The sequence below is a fragment of the Lycium barbarum genome, chromosome 10 (assembly GCF_019175385.1).
Source record: "Lycium barbarum isolate Lr01 chromosome 10, ASM1917538v2, whole genome shotgun sequence".
Taxonomy (NCBI): domain Eukaryota; kingdom Viridiplantae; phylum Streptophyta; class Magnoliopsida; order Solanales; family Solanaceae; genus Lycium; species Lycium barbarum.
Window position 1 is genome coordinate 95,634,477 of NC_083346.1, and position 16,990 is coordinate 95,651,466.

The 16,990-nt window shown below is 32.4% G+C and overlaps 2 protein-coding genes across 2 annotated transcripts; one reads left to right on the forward strand and one right to left on the reverse strand.

Moving 5' to 3' along the window:
- Positions 1 to 291: 291 nt before the first annotated feature.
- Positions 292 to 1,752, forward strand: LOC132613859 (thioredoxin H2-like). Its single transcript, XM_060328142.1, has 3 exons — positions 292 to 426; positions 1,269 to 1,391; positions 1,503 to 1,752. Exons 1-3 carry the CDS (start codon positions 292 to 294, stop codon positions 1,632 to 1,634), a joined length of 390 nt encoding a protein of 129 aa, XP_060184125.1. The 3' UTR covers positions 1,635 to 1,752.
- Positions 1,753 to 2,178: 426 nt separating this feature from the next.
- Positions 2,179 to 6,176, reverse strand: LOC132613858 (uncharacterized). The gene is made up of 2 exons (XM_060328141.1): positions 5,514 to 6,176; positions 2,179 to 2,907 (listed from the first exon to the last, which is right to left on the reverse strand). Exons 1-2 carry the CDS (start codon positions 5,963 to 5,965, stop codon positions 2,457 to 2,459), a joined length of 903 nt encoding a protein of 300 aa, XP_060184124.1. The 5' UTR covers positions 5,966 to 6,176; the 3' UTR covers positions 2,179 to 2,456.
- Positions 6,177 to 16,990: the final 10,814 nt, after the last annotated feature.

Sequence of the window (16,990 nt, forward strand, 5' to 3'; positions counted from 1 at the left end):
GAGAATAAACTTGTAGTGATCCCTCTATTAGCAGGAGCAATAGCAATAGCAATATTGTAATTCGACATCAACACAAAAGGCAAAAGTAGCATTAGAGTTTAATTTTCTGTAAGTGAAATTATTAACATTAAATACTAAAGAACATATTCTACTTCAATTTGAATAAGATTTTCCCTCACATCAGCAAGAAATATAAAAGGGTCCCTGCCAAATAGTAAACCAAGATCAAGCCAAGTTGATTTCTTCCACTTACTCCAAAAAAAAAACTTGCTTCAAAACTATTGATAAAATATGGGTGCCAACAATTCTTCTGTTTGGCATCAAACAAATGCGCTGTCAGTACCCATGAAGAATCAAGTCATACGTTTCAATTCCTCAGCAACATGGAAGCTCCATTTTGATTCATTGAAAGAAACAAACAAATTGGTAATCATTTTACAAATTTTTCAAAGAAGATATTAATTTATAAAATTTTCAAAGAAGATGTTAGTCCCTCCGGTTTATAATAAGTGGTATCTTTACCTTTTTATTTTGGTCAAAATAAGTGGTGTTTTACATAACGAAGAAAGTATTAATTATTTTCTTTCAAATTTGTCCCTATTTGGATAAGTTGATTTTTATGCAACCAAAACATTATATTAACTATCATAGCTTTTACTCTTGCATTTCTTTCAAACCCTGCTCTGGAAATAATTTTCTTGAGTTGAGGGTCCATCGGAAACATCCTCTCTAACCCACAGAGGTAGGGATAAGGTCTGCGTACATCTTGTTGGAAATATTAACAACATCAATCAAAAATTTAACAAAAGGATAGAATCAACTTATCGAATTAATGTTGCGACGTGGCACAATCTACTGCCTTGAAAGCAATTTCAACCCGAAACAGGTCCAAATCGTTAAGCCGGCTACTCCCCAAGATTCCACAGCTCTTCCAAATATTGTATAAATAAATCGCTTTCAAACTTTTTTACTTTGCGTTTTCATTCATTAATGAACAATGCCCCATACACCTCACCCTTCTCAGGCCCCACTTTGTGGAATTATACTGGGTATGTTGTTGTTGTTGAAGAAACTATATTAAATATGTATAATCTAATTAAGGTCAAATTACTAAAAACATATTCACTTTCTAAGAATGAGTAGATTTTTTAAGAGGTGTGCCCAAGCTAAAAACAAAACTTAATATGGACCGGAGGGAGTACATATTAGGCTGTACCAATATCATTGACTCTTTTTTTTTTTTTTCTTTTTTCTCTTGTGACTGCTAGATTGTTATTGACTTCACAGCTTCATGGTGTGGTCCCTGCCGACACATGGAGCCAGTTATCAATGAGTTTGCTGCTAAATATACAGACGTCGAGTTCATCAAGATTGATGTGGATGAACTGGCTGTATGAGCTTTAATTATATGCTTTGCTTGCAAGTTTTGTTTGTTTCTGTTTATTATTTTTTCTACTAAGATATATTTAATGTTAAACTTAATATTAATTCGTTGAAAGCAGGATGTAGCCCAAGAATATGGAGTGCAAGCAATGCCAACATTCGTGCTGATAAAGCAAGGGAAAATAGTTGATAAACTTGTGGGAGCAGATATAGATGGGCTGCAGAAGAAGATTGAAATAAACAGAGCTTAAGGAACCAAAAAGAAAGCACTATTTCTTCCTCACTTCAATAAGGGTGATGATATCCCTTGTCATTGTTGTATATTGGGCTTGAATAACAAGATGCTTTGCTTGTGTTGTGTCCATATCACTCTCTTCCAAATCCAACTACCCTATTCAACAAAGACCCCTCCCCTCTCTATGTGCGCTCACGTGGATATATTAGTAGCTGATATTGAAGTTCCCCTGCATAAATTTCAATACTAACAGAAAAGCTTTCGCATTCTTCTGGGTTAACACGGGGCAAAATGAAAAGCCAAAAATACAGTATGAACAAAAATAACTCCGCCTGTGTGAGCTCGCTCACATTGCCGGTCCCAAGCCCGGATAAAGGAGGAGGGTTGCCGAGGGTCAATCGGAAACAGCCTCCCTACCCAGGTAGGGGTAAGGCTGCGTACATCTTACCCTCCCCAGACCCCACTATTGTGGGATTACACTGGGTAGTGACCAAGACAGTATGAACAAAAATGTGCAAAGAAAAAATGCTTCATCCATGCCAATGCCACAAAACCAAACATGACAATGCCAAAAAACCAACAAATATGTTAATAACCAACTAGTAAACTTCCTAACGTGTTCAATATCCAACGTAAGAATTATATATGAGCAGCTGAAGTAGCTGCTATATTAGCTTCTTTAATGGTGCTAAATAAAAGTAAACCTTGAGTGGCATCGTCAAAACACTGATCCTACTATGCACAATTCTCGTCTTATGTCTAGCATAAACTTTATGTAAACTTGTCAAGTATTTACATAAACAATCATTCTTAGTGAAATCATAAGTTAAACTGTGTATTAGTTGTCAGCTGTTCTGCCCAATACTCTTCTGATATCAGATTTCTGATCTGAACTAAGCCTTGACGGGAATTTAACCTCAAACTTGATCTTCAAGTTTCCTTTCTTTCCAGGTTCTTTTGATATCGGCATTCCTTCGTTTGAAATAATCTTCTCATGTCCTGGTTTAACAACATCTGTAATTGGTATTGTGAGTTCCCTTCCATCCAAAGTAATCAAGTTGATAGTTTTCCCAGCGAGAGCATCTACTAGTGAGATTTTCTGGTTGATCACTAGATCATTCCCGTCTCTCTTGAAAACATCATGTGGCTTTTCATCTATTACAAAAATAAGATCACCAGGTGCAGCTCCGGGTTCATGGTTCCCTTTCTCTGGAAAAGTGATTTTTGTGCCTTTCTTCCAACCAGGTTTAATGTGTATTGCCAAGACCTCTTCAATAGTTGTGGGCTTACTGCAAATATAATTCATGCATGGAAGACAAAATTGATGAGACTAAGAACAAGTATCAGACCCATTAAGTGCAAACTAATTAATTGTAACTTCTATATTAAATACATGCAACCGTAGTAATCACATGTTCACAGAATTCTACTGTTAAGTCATTTCTGTGTTATCCCCTCACTTTCACTCTGCACCTCCAAAAAAGATAATGCTGCTTTAGCAGCAGAAAATTTGTCTTCCTATCAACTGTACCTTTTGTTAAAACTTATATCATTGCAACCAGGAAATGGAACATGCACCACGACTAATGTACCTCTCTGGTGATCATAACGAAGCAATGTTAAGACTTATATTCTGTAGGGAAAGTTGCTTTGATCCTAAAATCATATATCTGATCCAAAAAATTTGGAGTAATTTAGTAATAATAGATGACAGAAGCATGTGTTCCATAGTAGTAGCAATATGTAATTTCTCAAAGCAAACGAGTATTCTTGCATAGGAAGATTTAAGTCTAACTAACTGGAAGTATGTAAGTGCATAGTTCAAACACTATCTATATTCAGATTGATAAGCAACAAAGATGTTGTATTCTTTTAAGATAAATCATTCTAGAGTCAGCAAACTCAAAAAATACCAATTTTCTAACCTCAAATACCATCGATTTCAAAATGAAAACTTCAAACAGCATATTATGGTTTTCCTCGTTGAGCTTGAAGAGCTATCTAAAAGGTTTGCTGTGAAACCAAGTGTTCTATTCCCCGATAAAGCTCAAAAGTAAATCTTAGAAGTTATTTCCAATAAGACTCACTTTTGGAAATTGGGATGTCAGTGAGCTATAAATCACCCACCAAAATCCACAGATTGGAATTATATTTACATCAGAATTATCACTCATTTCACCTAGAGGCAGATGGTAAGAGCACATGAAGGCCAACTAAAGTTGTCACAAGTAGCACTTGCAATGGTTGATGGAAAGAGTTGATTATAGATGGCCAAAAAGTGACAAGCTCCTTCAGCTTAGTTCCAACTGTCACATTTACAGAATTACACTTTCAAATTGGTCTTGTAACACATTCAAGAAAGTATCAGTAACTCTGGAGTTTGATGTCTCGTTTATTCTCTGTAACTTCACACTAGACAAACCACTTATATTCTTTCTTCGGTGCTGTCCTGACTGATAAGCATAACTTAAGTTAAATGTACTTTAGTCATGATAATCAAAGAACTTTCCCTCCACTCGCCAATATCATTCACTCATTCTATACAATTCATGCATAACCCCCATATGTTGTCTTGTTCTAATACATTACTGTTGGAATAATCTCAAAGGCACAGTTTCAAGGGGATGGCCTAGTGGACTAGTGGTTGAGGCACGGGAGTAACTTCCTAAGGATCCCTCACAATTATAACCCTTGTGGCTCGTTTAGTAGGGTGTATTAGGTAGAATAATATTGATACTAAACTATAGTACAATGTTTCATTGCAAATTTACGTCTGGTACATCTAATATCAATATTACTTATACACCCTATTCAATACTAAACACAGTAATAATGGCATTAACAATTCCAGTAATATTATTATACTTATACACCCTATTCAGTACTATTTAGAAATTATGCAATGCATCTTACTTAATACCACAAACCAAACAGTCTATAAAAAATAGTGCCAGCATAACTAATCCCAGCATTACTAATACACCTTATTCAGTACCATTCTTATACACCCTACCAAAGGACCCCTTAGTGTAAGACCATTTATTTCAACCTTGGTGGACAGGATTAACTTGGCAACCTCTGCCAAATTCACCACACAAAAGACCCAATCACACCTATCAACCCCAAATATATCCATCAATAGGCCAGATCAAAAGCAAAGAATGAAAACAAATATAATTGAAATAATCCTAAATATAGATGGCTCAGATATATATAATTCACTCAGCACAATAACCCTTGAACCTAAATTGCTTATTCAGAATAGTAGATAACAAATTTAATATACAGACTTTAGCAAATATGGATAGAGGATGATGCAATTCATATACTCCTTCTGTTCCAATTTATGCCATAATTTTCGTTTTTCGATAGTCAAACAAGAAAATCTCCGATCTCAATTTATTTGCGTGCCCTTTCAATATTTTAAATTGTTAATTGAGTATTATGATGTGTAGTACTTTTTATGTAGTTCCTAAATATGCAAATTATTAAAAAAAAAAAAAAAAAAAACTTAAAGAATGTATATCCGAATTCACGGTCAAAATAAAGAAATTTGACTCTCGAAAACGAAGTGTAATTTCTTTATGTCAGAATTTTTTTTCTCGAATACATCATGAATTTTCTAGGATATTATTAAGGATCTCATCGAAAACTTACAACAACTTGCCAAACAAAGGCCAAGAGAAAAAAGAAGTCCCTCCTCTTTTGTATCTTGCATCTATAGTATTTTTGCCCTGGTGGATTTCTTTCTCAGTTAATAAATGTCTAGAATCTTGGGTTAGTAATTGGTGGAATCCAAATTTCTTTTGAATAATATTCAAGAAAAGAGTTGTAAAAAAATATCACATAAATGAAGACAGAGGGAACGTGTATAACATAAGGTTTAATTACTTACCCAGTATCATCACGAACAATTCTTGAAATCTTCATTTTTCTCTTAGAACCTTTATATAACTCTTCCAAACCACACAACAACTTATTCTCAACAGGTTCAGCTTTCTTAACCCTCACACTACCACCACTATACCCACCAAAAAACTCCGCAAATATATCTTCAGCATCACGTGAATCAAACTTAAATCCTCTATTCATAGGTGATGATGGATCAAATTGACCTGATTTTAATGCTTCATCACCATATATATCATAGATCTGTCTCTTTTGTGGATCACTAAGCACATCATATGCTTCGGATATTTGCTTGAATTTCGATTCAGCTTCTTTCTTGTTCTCACCATTATTCTTATCTGGATGCCACCTCATCGCTAATCTCTTGTATGATTTCTTTAAATCTTCTTCTGTTGCATTTGGTGATACTTTCAGTGTCTTATAGTAATCAACCCCCATTTTCTTTTCTGTGTTTCAGAGAATGTAGGTTGTGTTTGGGTTTATATAAATTTATGCAAGATTGAATTAATAGTTGACCCGTAGAACAAGGCAAAAAAATCCGGCGAGTGCGTAGGCTAGAGAAATGGCGGAGGAGATTTTTTATTTTATTTATATAGGTAGAGTTTGGTGATTAAATATACGGGGTTGTTATAAAAGGTCGGAGTACTAATTTACAGCTGTGTAGTTGTTACATGACACGTACGATGATAACGGTGACGGAGGAATAAAATAAAACGAAGTTGTTAGTGGGAGGGCTCTCTCGTTCACTTTTACTTCCGCTATAAGAAATAGATTTTCTCTTAAACTTATTACTTTTAGGGCATCTTTGGAAAGCAACTCGTGTAATTAGAATTGAATGTATTCGGTGGCATGTTTATCAGGCCAAATAATTACTTATATTTGATAAATTATTATTTTTTTATCAAATATTTGAATAATATTAATGACATTATATGTATGATATTAATCTTTTCATCAAATATCCAGCACATGATGTTCTTACAAAATATGTGCTTTTAATCTTTGTAATTAATTAAATTATAACATTATTACTTTAAAAAATATATACAATTTATTTTATAATATTATTTACAAATATGTGATTATTAATTAATATATTTCAAGAAATAATATGCATCTCAAAAATATAATAAACATGTAATGGAGAGAGATTATAACTTAGACATAAGAGTAAAGTAGTCAAATACCCTTTTTAATTAATACTCTCTCCGGTTAAAAAAGAGTATCCACTTAGTCATTTGCACACCCCTTAAGAAAATACTAATTTCTAGACAAAAATAGGTAATTTATCTAAAATACCCCTAATTAAATAGGTATTGGAATTTTGTCATTTAACAATTAATAAGGGCAAATTTGAAAAAGTAAAATTAATTATTTCTGGTAAACGAACACTCTTTTTGAAAAATAATAATGGCTACGTGATACTCTTTTTTATCATCACGGAGTATTTCTTAAGGGATTGTAAAATAAAATAAAACGATAAATAATTTGAGAAGGAGGGAATATTAAAGAAAGTAGCTAGTGGGAGTTGTGAGAACGTGCAAGGCGCGTAAAAGAAAGGCCGACAGACAGAGTATCTTGTGTTGGGAGTGTGTACTGTTCACATAATCTGTTTTGGCGACTAGGCGGTGGTGTATACCCCGTCATGACGAGGACGAATAATGTTTGCATGAACTAAGAATTTTAAGTCTTTTACATATAAATTTTTATTGGTTGAACTTTTTCACACCATTGGGATTTTTTTCACACCATTACACAAATTTACCCACAATAGGTAACTTTTTATAGCACAATTGAAACTAAGATTTTTTTAAACTTTTTTACATATAACTTTTTATTTGTGGATCTTTTTCACACCATTAGGATCTTTTCCGCACCATTACACAAGTTTACCGACAATACGTAATTATTTTTTATAACACGATTGAAACTAAGGCTCCGTTTGGATATGATTTAATATCATGATACGAAATCGGTGATTTGAAATCAGGTTGATTTGAAGTTAAAGTTTTGTTTGGACATGCAACTTGGATTTTTTAAGTTGTATTTTTTTCTCATAGAGCAAACCATAGTTCAATAAAAAGGAAAGTTGAGGATGTCTTATACATAACCACTCTTTAATATAATCCTTCCACATGATAAGGACAATCTTTTCACATCGAGCATGCATTTTCTATTAGATGATAGAGAAAACGAACCAACATTGTCACTTTGAGTCAAGTTTTACATTTAATACATATATCTACCAACTTATGATTTTTTTATATATATATAAAATATAAACCTATGGGTCAAATTTTATATTTAAAAAAAAATTGAATTCATGATTTGGAATCCCAAATACTACTTTTTGGAGAATTTGAGATTTGAAATCATGATATGAAATCATGTTTTTAAATTGAAGTTGAAATTTTGCGCAAATTTCATAAACAAACACTGATTTTAAATCAAAATATGAAATCATGTTTTTAAATTGAATGGCCAAACGCCTACTAAGAATTTTTAACTTTTTTACATATAAATTTTTATTGGTGGATCTTTTCACACCATTAGGCAAGTTTACCTACAATAGGTAACTTCTTATAACACAATTGAAACTAAGATTCTTTAACTTTTATCACATATAATTCTTTATTGGTGGATCTTTTCACACCATTACGCAGGCTTACCTATAATAGGTAACTTCTTGTAACACTATCGAAAGTAAGATTTTTTAACTTTTTTACATATAAATTTTTAATTGGTGGATCTTTTCACACCATTACGCAAGTTTACCTAAAATAGATAACTTTTTATAACAAAATTGGAGTATGATAATCTAGAAACTAAGAAAATACTATACTTAATTAAATTATATTAACAACATAAAAAAATATTATATTGGTGGATATAATCCAGATCCTCACATTACATGACTTTTCAGATTAAATTTTTATATTTATTTTATATGATAGTAAGTTTTATATTTATTTTATATGATAGTGTTTGATTGAATATAATTTTTTTTTTAAAAGTAAATACATATATTTTAACATTTATTTGGCTTTCATATATACTAGTTTCCTTACGTATATGCTTATAAAAGGCATTGGTCATTAATGGGCTACCTGGTGCTAATTCAAATTAGTCAAGTCAATGAGTGAAAATCATTTTCACCTTCCAACTTTGCTCTAAAAATCAAACTGTCCCCTCAACTTTGAATAATAGTTATTCTCCCTCCTTTATCTTAATTGACTTTTTCAAATTCCTATTTTACTCTTACATTTTACACTTGCCTTTTTTTTTCGTTTACTTCTTTAAAATCATGATTTTTTTTATCTCTTTAATCTATGTAACAAATTTCCTGTAAAAAATAAATATTATTATCGAGACGGAAAAAGAAAAGTGAGAAATACCAGTAACTTCATGCCGTTCTATCAAGAAATAAATGAGAAGAATAATTTTTTTAATTAATAATAATCAAAACTTGATATCTTATTGATACAAGTAAAAATGACAAGTAATAATAACTTTATAACTATATTTAAATGCAGGAAATACAAAAAATAAAATAAAAATAGAGGTTTATTCTATAATAAATTCCTAAAATATTATCTATTAATATTATAATTGAATTTTAAATTATAATTTAAAATATTCCACTAATGACAACCAAAACCTCTGTGTGTGAATATATATACATGCATGTGCATACATACACATATCTATTAATATTGTAAATGAATTTTAAATTATTATTTAAAACATTCCACTAATGACAACCAAAACCTCTGTGTGTGAATATATATACATGCATGTGCATACATACACATATATGTAAAAATAACAGGTAATATGTGAGTGTTTTTGTGTGTGTGCGTGTGTGTGTGCATGCATGCATGTACATACATAATATATACTTAATGCACGTAATATTAAAATATCAATCATAAAAAGTAACATTAGATTTTGTGATATATTCATAAATACCTAGGTTAAAAATATAAATTTTATATAATATAAAAAAGTAATACATAGATGGAGGATTGATAATGTCATGGGTAAAATAGACATTACATATCATAAAAGGGGGAGAATGTCTATTATTCATAGTTGAGAGGAGAGTTTGATTTATAAAGTAAACAAAATGATATTCACTCATAAGTTTGAATACCGAACATTTGAAGAAATTTATCATTGATTTTCTTCCCTACATGGCTTCAAGTCTTCTTAAAGCCATTAAAGCAGTAGGGAAAAGACTTCCTTGAATTCAATGCATACACCAAATTAAGTTACTTTATTGCAGGTAAGTGATAAATTAAATTAAGGTAATATTATACTCTCTCTTTTCACTTTTACTTGTCCAATATGTTAAAATACATTTTTTACTTTTATTTTACTTTTAGCATATCAAGAAAAACTTTTTTTTTTCATATTTTACCTTAGCATTAATTACTTATTCTTCAAATTATTTTTCAAGACTTAAGACTAAATATCAATTAATACGAGTATTGTGTTAAAATATCAACATCAATTATTGTTTATTAAAAAATGTGCAAAATTCAAACTAGATAAGTAAAAGTGAACTGAGAGAGTACCTATTTTCACGTTCGACGATCTAAGATTGAAAGTTAAAATATGTATTATGTATTTTATCAACGTCACTAATGGAGAAAACAAACGTGGAAAAAGAAAGATTTTATTTTTTCCTTTTGGTAGATCCGTAAAATAGGTAGAGAGAAAGGAGGAAACAGATTTTATTTTTCAGAATCAATACGGGTCCACCTTAGTAGTGTATAAAGTGGATACCTAATCAAGGTTTTTAAGTTTTAGTTTATCCACCAACTTTACTTAAAAATTTAAAGTGTTTTCTCTTAATCTGGTGTGACTCGAACTTTTAACTTATTAGTTAGTGATGAAAGTACTCTATCACTAAACAAACCTCACACGTAAATAAATCCTAGATCTATTATTAAGTGCTATGTATTGATACGAACCAACTAACAGGACCAAGTACTTCAACTTGTAACAATCATCCCAATCAAGCGATCATGTTTGTCAATCACCAAACTTATACTTCAAAATATATTTGCTTCTACTAAATATTTTTATGTAATACAAATGAAATCTAATGTTGTTTTTCATTTGAAAATGTCTTTGCGTTTGGGCAATTCGCAGAATTGCCCTTCTTTTGGGGTGGTCTTTAAATTTTGCCCTTCATATTTGAAATCTTTAAAATTTGTCCTTTGGCTAAAATCTATGGGTTCCAGGTTCGAACCCCCACTCAGTCAAAAATTTTTAAAAAATTCACAAGGCAGAGTTTAAATTTCGCTATGCCCCCACCGGCATACACTTGTTAAGGAATTACCAAAGTTATGCTTGACCCGGCATACTTATGCCTTATGGGCAGACTTGGCATAAGTATGTCGGATCCGGCATAACTTTGGTAATTCCTTCACAAGTTTATGCCGGATCCGGCATACTTATGGGCAAACTTTTAGTTAAGCCTTAACTAAAAGTCTTTTCCTAGTTGTGCCTTATGGGGCAGACTTTTAGTTAAGGCATAACTAAAAGTATGCCCCATAAGGCATAACTTTTCCTTAAGACATAGATTTTGTTCAATTATTCAGATTTCTTTGACTTATATGGTGCCTTGGCAAAGAATTTGGCACTTTGCTTTGTCACAGAATCTTTTGTGTGTGTAAATCTCCCTCCCTTAAAATATCTTACCAACCATAATTCTTGAACGAGAAGTAAGTACAGAGATAAACCTAATGCGAATATATCTTCGTCAAATAAGAAGACAATATAACATAATGATCCATGCGAAATATTTCTTTTTCAAAAGTTACTTTAAATACACATTGAACTTCAAGTATACTGTGTTAGCTCGGTGCTGGAGTTTTCAATGCTTATTGTGCTGTTTGAAAACATTGCCAAAGTTATGCCGGACCCGGCATACTTATGCCAAGTCTGCCCATAAGACAGAGTATGCCGGGTCCGGCTTAACTTTGGTAATTCCTTAACAAATGTATGCCGGGTCCGGCATACACGCGACCCAAATCTTGGCTTGCAATTTTTTTTTAATTTATGCTTGAGCGGGGGTTCGAACCCAGAACCTCATGATTTTTGCATGAACGCTCAGGGTTGCAACGCAAAGGGCAAAAATTAAAAACCAGCAATATGAGGGGCATAATTTAAAGACCACAAATATGAGGGGAAAAATTTAAAGACCACTCCAAACGAAGGGCAATCCGCGCAAAAAAATGTTGCGTTTTCTTTATAAAAGTCTTTATATAATTTAGATTTAGAGCAAGTAATTATCACCTTTAATTTTTGGTTTTCATTTGTTTTTTTCCTGCTTCCATATACTAGTTTCCCTACATATATGCATATAGAAGGGTACTGGTCATTATAGTAGTCTTACCTGGTGCCAACTCGGATTAGTTAAGCCAGTAAATTTCAAATACCGAATATCTGAAGAAACAAAAGAAGGCTTTGGTCATCTAAAAAAAGATGAATAAAATTAAATTATACAATAGATTCCCATAATTAATATATAGGAACAAAATCTCAGCAATTAGTTAAGTATAAATTTGTTTCCTAATCCCTGAAACCACCTTCCAAAGATGTTGGCTAATTGTCTTTATTACTTACTATATACTATTAAGGTAAGCAATTAATCAAGATCAAAATGATTGTATGTATATATATACATGTACTGGCATAATAGCTTTGTGCAACATCTTTGCTTTGCTAAAAGAAGCTTTAGAAGATGAAGAAATCATCAATCATTATCGTTTTCCTCACTTTTTTTGCTTATTTTCTCAGGTAAGATTTCTTTTTATTTTCGTGCTCTACCATTTCAATGGCTGAAATACATGTTCACCTTAAGGGTTATTTAATTAAAAAATCATCATCTTGTCTAATAGTAATAGAAGCTAAAACGTTTTTAAATTTAGAGTTATCGAGTTTGGAGTGCACAAGATGAATTATATAGATACACATTATTAAATTATTGTTGTTGCACCTGACCACCTTATGTTGTTCATCCTCCTATAAGAAGAGGCCATATGAATACCGATATAATCAATTAACACATGAAAGAAGCTACAAGTTAGATATTTTTTCAAATCGTAGACTGACCATTAATTTTTCCTAAGGGTTTAAGTTATATTCACTGGCAACATAAGTTTTTTACATTACCAATGTTTTTAACCTGAGATAACATGTTAACTACCATCTTTACGTGGTTATTAATTAAATCATTTTGTAGGAATTTATATATAATTACCTTATAATTGACCTACGTACCTAAATATCTCTCTATATTGTAAGTGCATAAAACTTAAATTCATTATGTAATTAACATTTCTTACGTTTGATTCAATCATAGTTTCACCATCTCTTAAGGTGTTGGGACAAGTTCAGAAGTGTCGCACTGCATTAGATTGTGATATTCATTCCCTGAGAGGATCACATCAGGTATGTCCCTTCGGTATTTGTATTTGCTCGCCCCAAGGTAGGGCTAGTGATAAACAAACAAGGATATCTTGCTAGAGATGGTTCGGCAAACAAGCCTGTTTATTAACAAATGGTTCGACAAACATGCTTGTTTATTAGCAACACCAATTAATTCAATAATAAGTGTCCTCCTAAAATGCCTATCAGATTGTTTGAAATTCATGGCAATTTGCACCCTTAACATAGTTCTCTTGTGTGATTTGCACATTATCCTATTTTTTTAATGACTTCCACCCTAATCTCTTTATTCACTCCTTTTTTTATTTTTTCTTGAGGGAAAAATAGGAAAGATATAATTAGTATGTCCCTAACTTTATTTTTCATTCAAACTCTAAAGAATCAAAACAAAAATTATAGCATGTTCCGGGATCCATTAAAACTGGTCAACTAAAATTAATTAAAACTTGATCTTTATTTGAACTTAAATACCTTTTCATCCGCAAAAAAGGCATTATGTCGTATTAAGAAAAAAACGTTTAGGAAAAGAAAAGAAGAAAGGTGGGTTCAGCAATGGCAGATCACAAAAGCTTTTGTATCATCTTTTTCGCGCATCATTATATTCTTTTAATATTTTATGCGGTTCAGGATTTTCCTTTGCAAAAAACCTATAAGCAACTGGTTTCATCAGTTATCATCATCTTATATTAAACTTTACCACAGTACCACTTGTTGTTGGAGATTGAAAGTACTCCGTCTTTTCGAAAGAGTTGGGAGGGTGAATTTTCTTTTGTCAAAATTAATGGATTATATCCGTGGAGGTGGAGAAAGAGCATTGCATGAATTGCGAGCTAACAAAAATAATTTTGACCATCCGATTATGTTGAGGCGACATGTCTAAAATCAAGTGGGAAATTGGAGGGAGGGGTCAGTGGAGAGGAGCCAGTTTCGTATTTTGCCAATCAAATATGAACCTGATTGAGAATATTAAACTCTCAAAGATTTTGGGATATATTAATTAGTTTTCATATTTTCTCCTCAAGAAAAAATGAAAAAAGAGTGATTTTATCGTTTTGCAAAGAAATAAGCGATAAGGGTGCAAGTCATTTAAAAAAAATCATATGGTGCAAATTGCAAAGAGGAAATACGTCAAGGGTGTAAGTCATTTAAAAAAAAAGCATATGGTGCAAATTGCAAAGAGGAAATACGTCAAGGGTGCAAATGCCAAAAACTCGATTGTTTAAGTGGGAAAATGCATATGCGAATGTAAAACTAAAAAATAAGATGTTGTTAGGAAGTATAAGAGGAATGTTCTATCGTATTTTGACACAAATGATATAATAAGACATTCTTATTCTCTCTAAATATACCACTCCACTAAAAAAGTCCGCAAAAATATCTTCAGCATCACGCAAATTGAACTTAAATCCTCTCCCATTACCATATTTATAATTAAAACCACTAGGTGATGATGGATCAAATTGACCTGATTTTAGTGCCTCATATATATATATATATACACGTCGCTTTTGTGGATCACTAAGCACATCATATGCTTCAGATATTTGATTGAATTTCGCTTCAGCTTCTTTCTTGTTCTCACTATTTTTATCTGGATGCCACCTCATTGCTAATCACTTGTACGATTTTTTTGTAATGATCTCAAATTGTTAGAGGCACGTGGGTTTGTTGAGATTAGTCATATGATCAAAATACCTCTCTTTATCATTATAAAAAGGGAGAAAATGTGAACAAGGGCATTCAAGAATCATTTTGAAAAATCTTATTTCTCTCAGTCGACCTCTTTTTTCTTCTTCTTCCTCATCTATTACTGAATTTAAAATATGACAAGTACTGAATTTAAAATATTACAAGACTTGGGCATGGACACTCCCAAAATAATCAAGTCAATCATCAAGACCAAGTTACAAAATATTAGCATCATGACCCAAATCATTTAAAAGTGCATATCTAAGTGTATCACATGGATCACGTATAAGTCCCCAAAAGTATACGAAAATGAACATGCTCATGCAAATGTGATCTTCATCTAAGCATCCAAAGAGTCTACTTCAAATGGTCATCCTCAAGTCTCTTTCGGATCATCACCTACGATAGTAACAAACTATCGCTAAGCATAAAGCTTAGTGACACATAAACTTAACTAACACTTAATATAAAAATATAATATAAGGAGTACAAGAATAAATTCTAGGAATAAGCTTGTCAAAATCACCATCAAGAACTAAATGAAGGTACAATCCTTTCAAGAAAATAAAATATCAAATATTAAAACAGTTGAAGATATCAATATTCAAAATCTCAAATATCAAGAAGCTTTCCAAAGCAAATCCAAGAAAGTTCACCATTTGGTTAATTTTTCCCAACACATACATCATGCAATCACATCAAAGCATAATCGAATAACAGGAAGGACCGGAGTCCCAAATCAAGTCGGGTCGTCACCTAATAATGAAGAGAATCAAGAACCATGTTGAAAGTGGCTTCCCCATTCATACTTCTGATGGACCAAGATCCATAATTAAGATGAAATGTGAATCCAAAGTCAAGATGGGACAAGATCCGAATAATCTCTAGAGGCATGCCAATATAAGTGACAAAGTCACTATCAGAAGAAGGACAAAGTCCCAACGAGAATGCAAATATGCTCAAGCAATCCGTATATGTGGGCGAGTTAGTTTGTCTTACAAAAGCATTCCACATGATACCAAATGATATTCCAAGTTGTCAAGTGACTCAAAGTATTCATGCTCAATTAAACATAGCAAAATAAGAATTTAACTAGTAACAACCGAATAAGAAAGAAAATTAAAGTAAAGATAAATTTTACCCAAGCTTAAGATATTCAAAATACTTCAACTAAATAAAATGTGAAATTCAAGAATATGTGCAAACCTTGGAGCTTTAGTGCCTCTAAAGCTCAAAGAAAAACACCAAGAAGTTACAATCCCCAAAGCAACGATCAAGCAATTATATCGACTTCCATTGCTTTCACAAGGGCCTCTTGTACCTTAAATACACAATGGAATACTCACTTAAGGTCTCGATTTTAACGATATAGAAGCTAAATCATGACGAACAAAAACGGGGCTAAATGGGTCACCATTATTACAAATTTTTAAGTAGAAAATTTTCTGGACAGCAGCTATGTGCTGCCTTATAGCCCATTTTTAACATAGTAAACAGAATTTTCGCAAAACACGAAAGTTGTGGGTAATTTTCTTATCTTTTCACAGCATTTTGAATCACTAAATTTCAACTTATAGATAAAAAGTTATGGTCAAAATACTAGTTGCTGCCAACTCCAAAAACGGGATTAAATTGTTACTTTAAGGTTTCAAAAACTTGAATATTTCACCCAATAAAATGTGGAATAACAAGCTCACCACAAGATTGATTGGGCTTCTTCACAAACCCAAAACCGGATTTTCAACACAAGGCTTAACCTATTTGATTTTTGGTGGCAACATTCCAAAATTTATTCAAGGAAAAATGACCTAATAATACAACTTAAGACTCTATATTACAAAACATAAGGATACTTTTCCTTATTTACAAAACATACCAACAAAATTACAACATATAACGAATCTGAAACAATTAAAAGCTCACTCTTCCCTCCCCTTCTGTTCACACACCAGATCTGGAAAAAAAATATGGAGGCGGGCATCTCTCTTGATCTTCCCCTTTTTTTTTTTGAGCGGAGGAGGTTGATGGCGAAAGTGTGGCGGCTAGCGTAGGGGGCAACCGAGAGGAGAAACGATGGTGGAGATTAGGAGGGAGAATTCGGAACCATTGAAATTCTTCATTAGATCTACTGATTTAAGAATGGTGATTGCGGTGTTGTCTTCTGAAATTAAACTCGACATGGCACGATTGTTGTCTTCTGAACCTTGGCACATTGCTGGCTCCGGCTTCAAACATAGAGGATCACTAAATGAAACTGATTTGAAATCTGTTGTTATCTGGTTCTTGTTAGGCCACCATGGGTACAATGAATTA

Bases quoted from the DNA above. Each gene is read 5' to 3' on its own strand.
- LOC132613859 (XM_060328142.1), top strand. From the start codon at position 292: ATGGGTGCCAACAATTCTTCTGTTTGGCATCAAACAAATGCGCTGTCA. The intron at 427-1,268 runs GTAATCATTTTA...TGTGACTGCTAG, and splicing joins TGAAAGAAACAAACAAATTG to ATTGTTATTGACTTCACAGC. The intron at 1,392-1,502 runs GTATGAGCTTTA...CGTTGAAAGCAG, and splicing joins TTGATGTGGATGAACTGGCT to GATGTAGCCCAAGAATATGG.
- LOC132613858 (XM_060328141.1), bottom strand. From the start codon at position 5,965: ATGGGGGTTGATTACTATAAGACACTGAAAGTATCACCAAATGCAACA. The intron at 2,908-5,513 runs GTAAGTAATTAA...TTATATTTGCAG, and splicing joins ATTGTTCGTGATGATACTGG to TAAGCCCACAACTATTGAAG.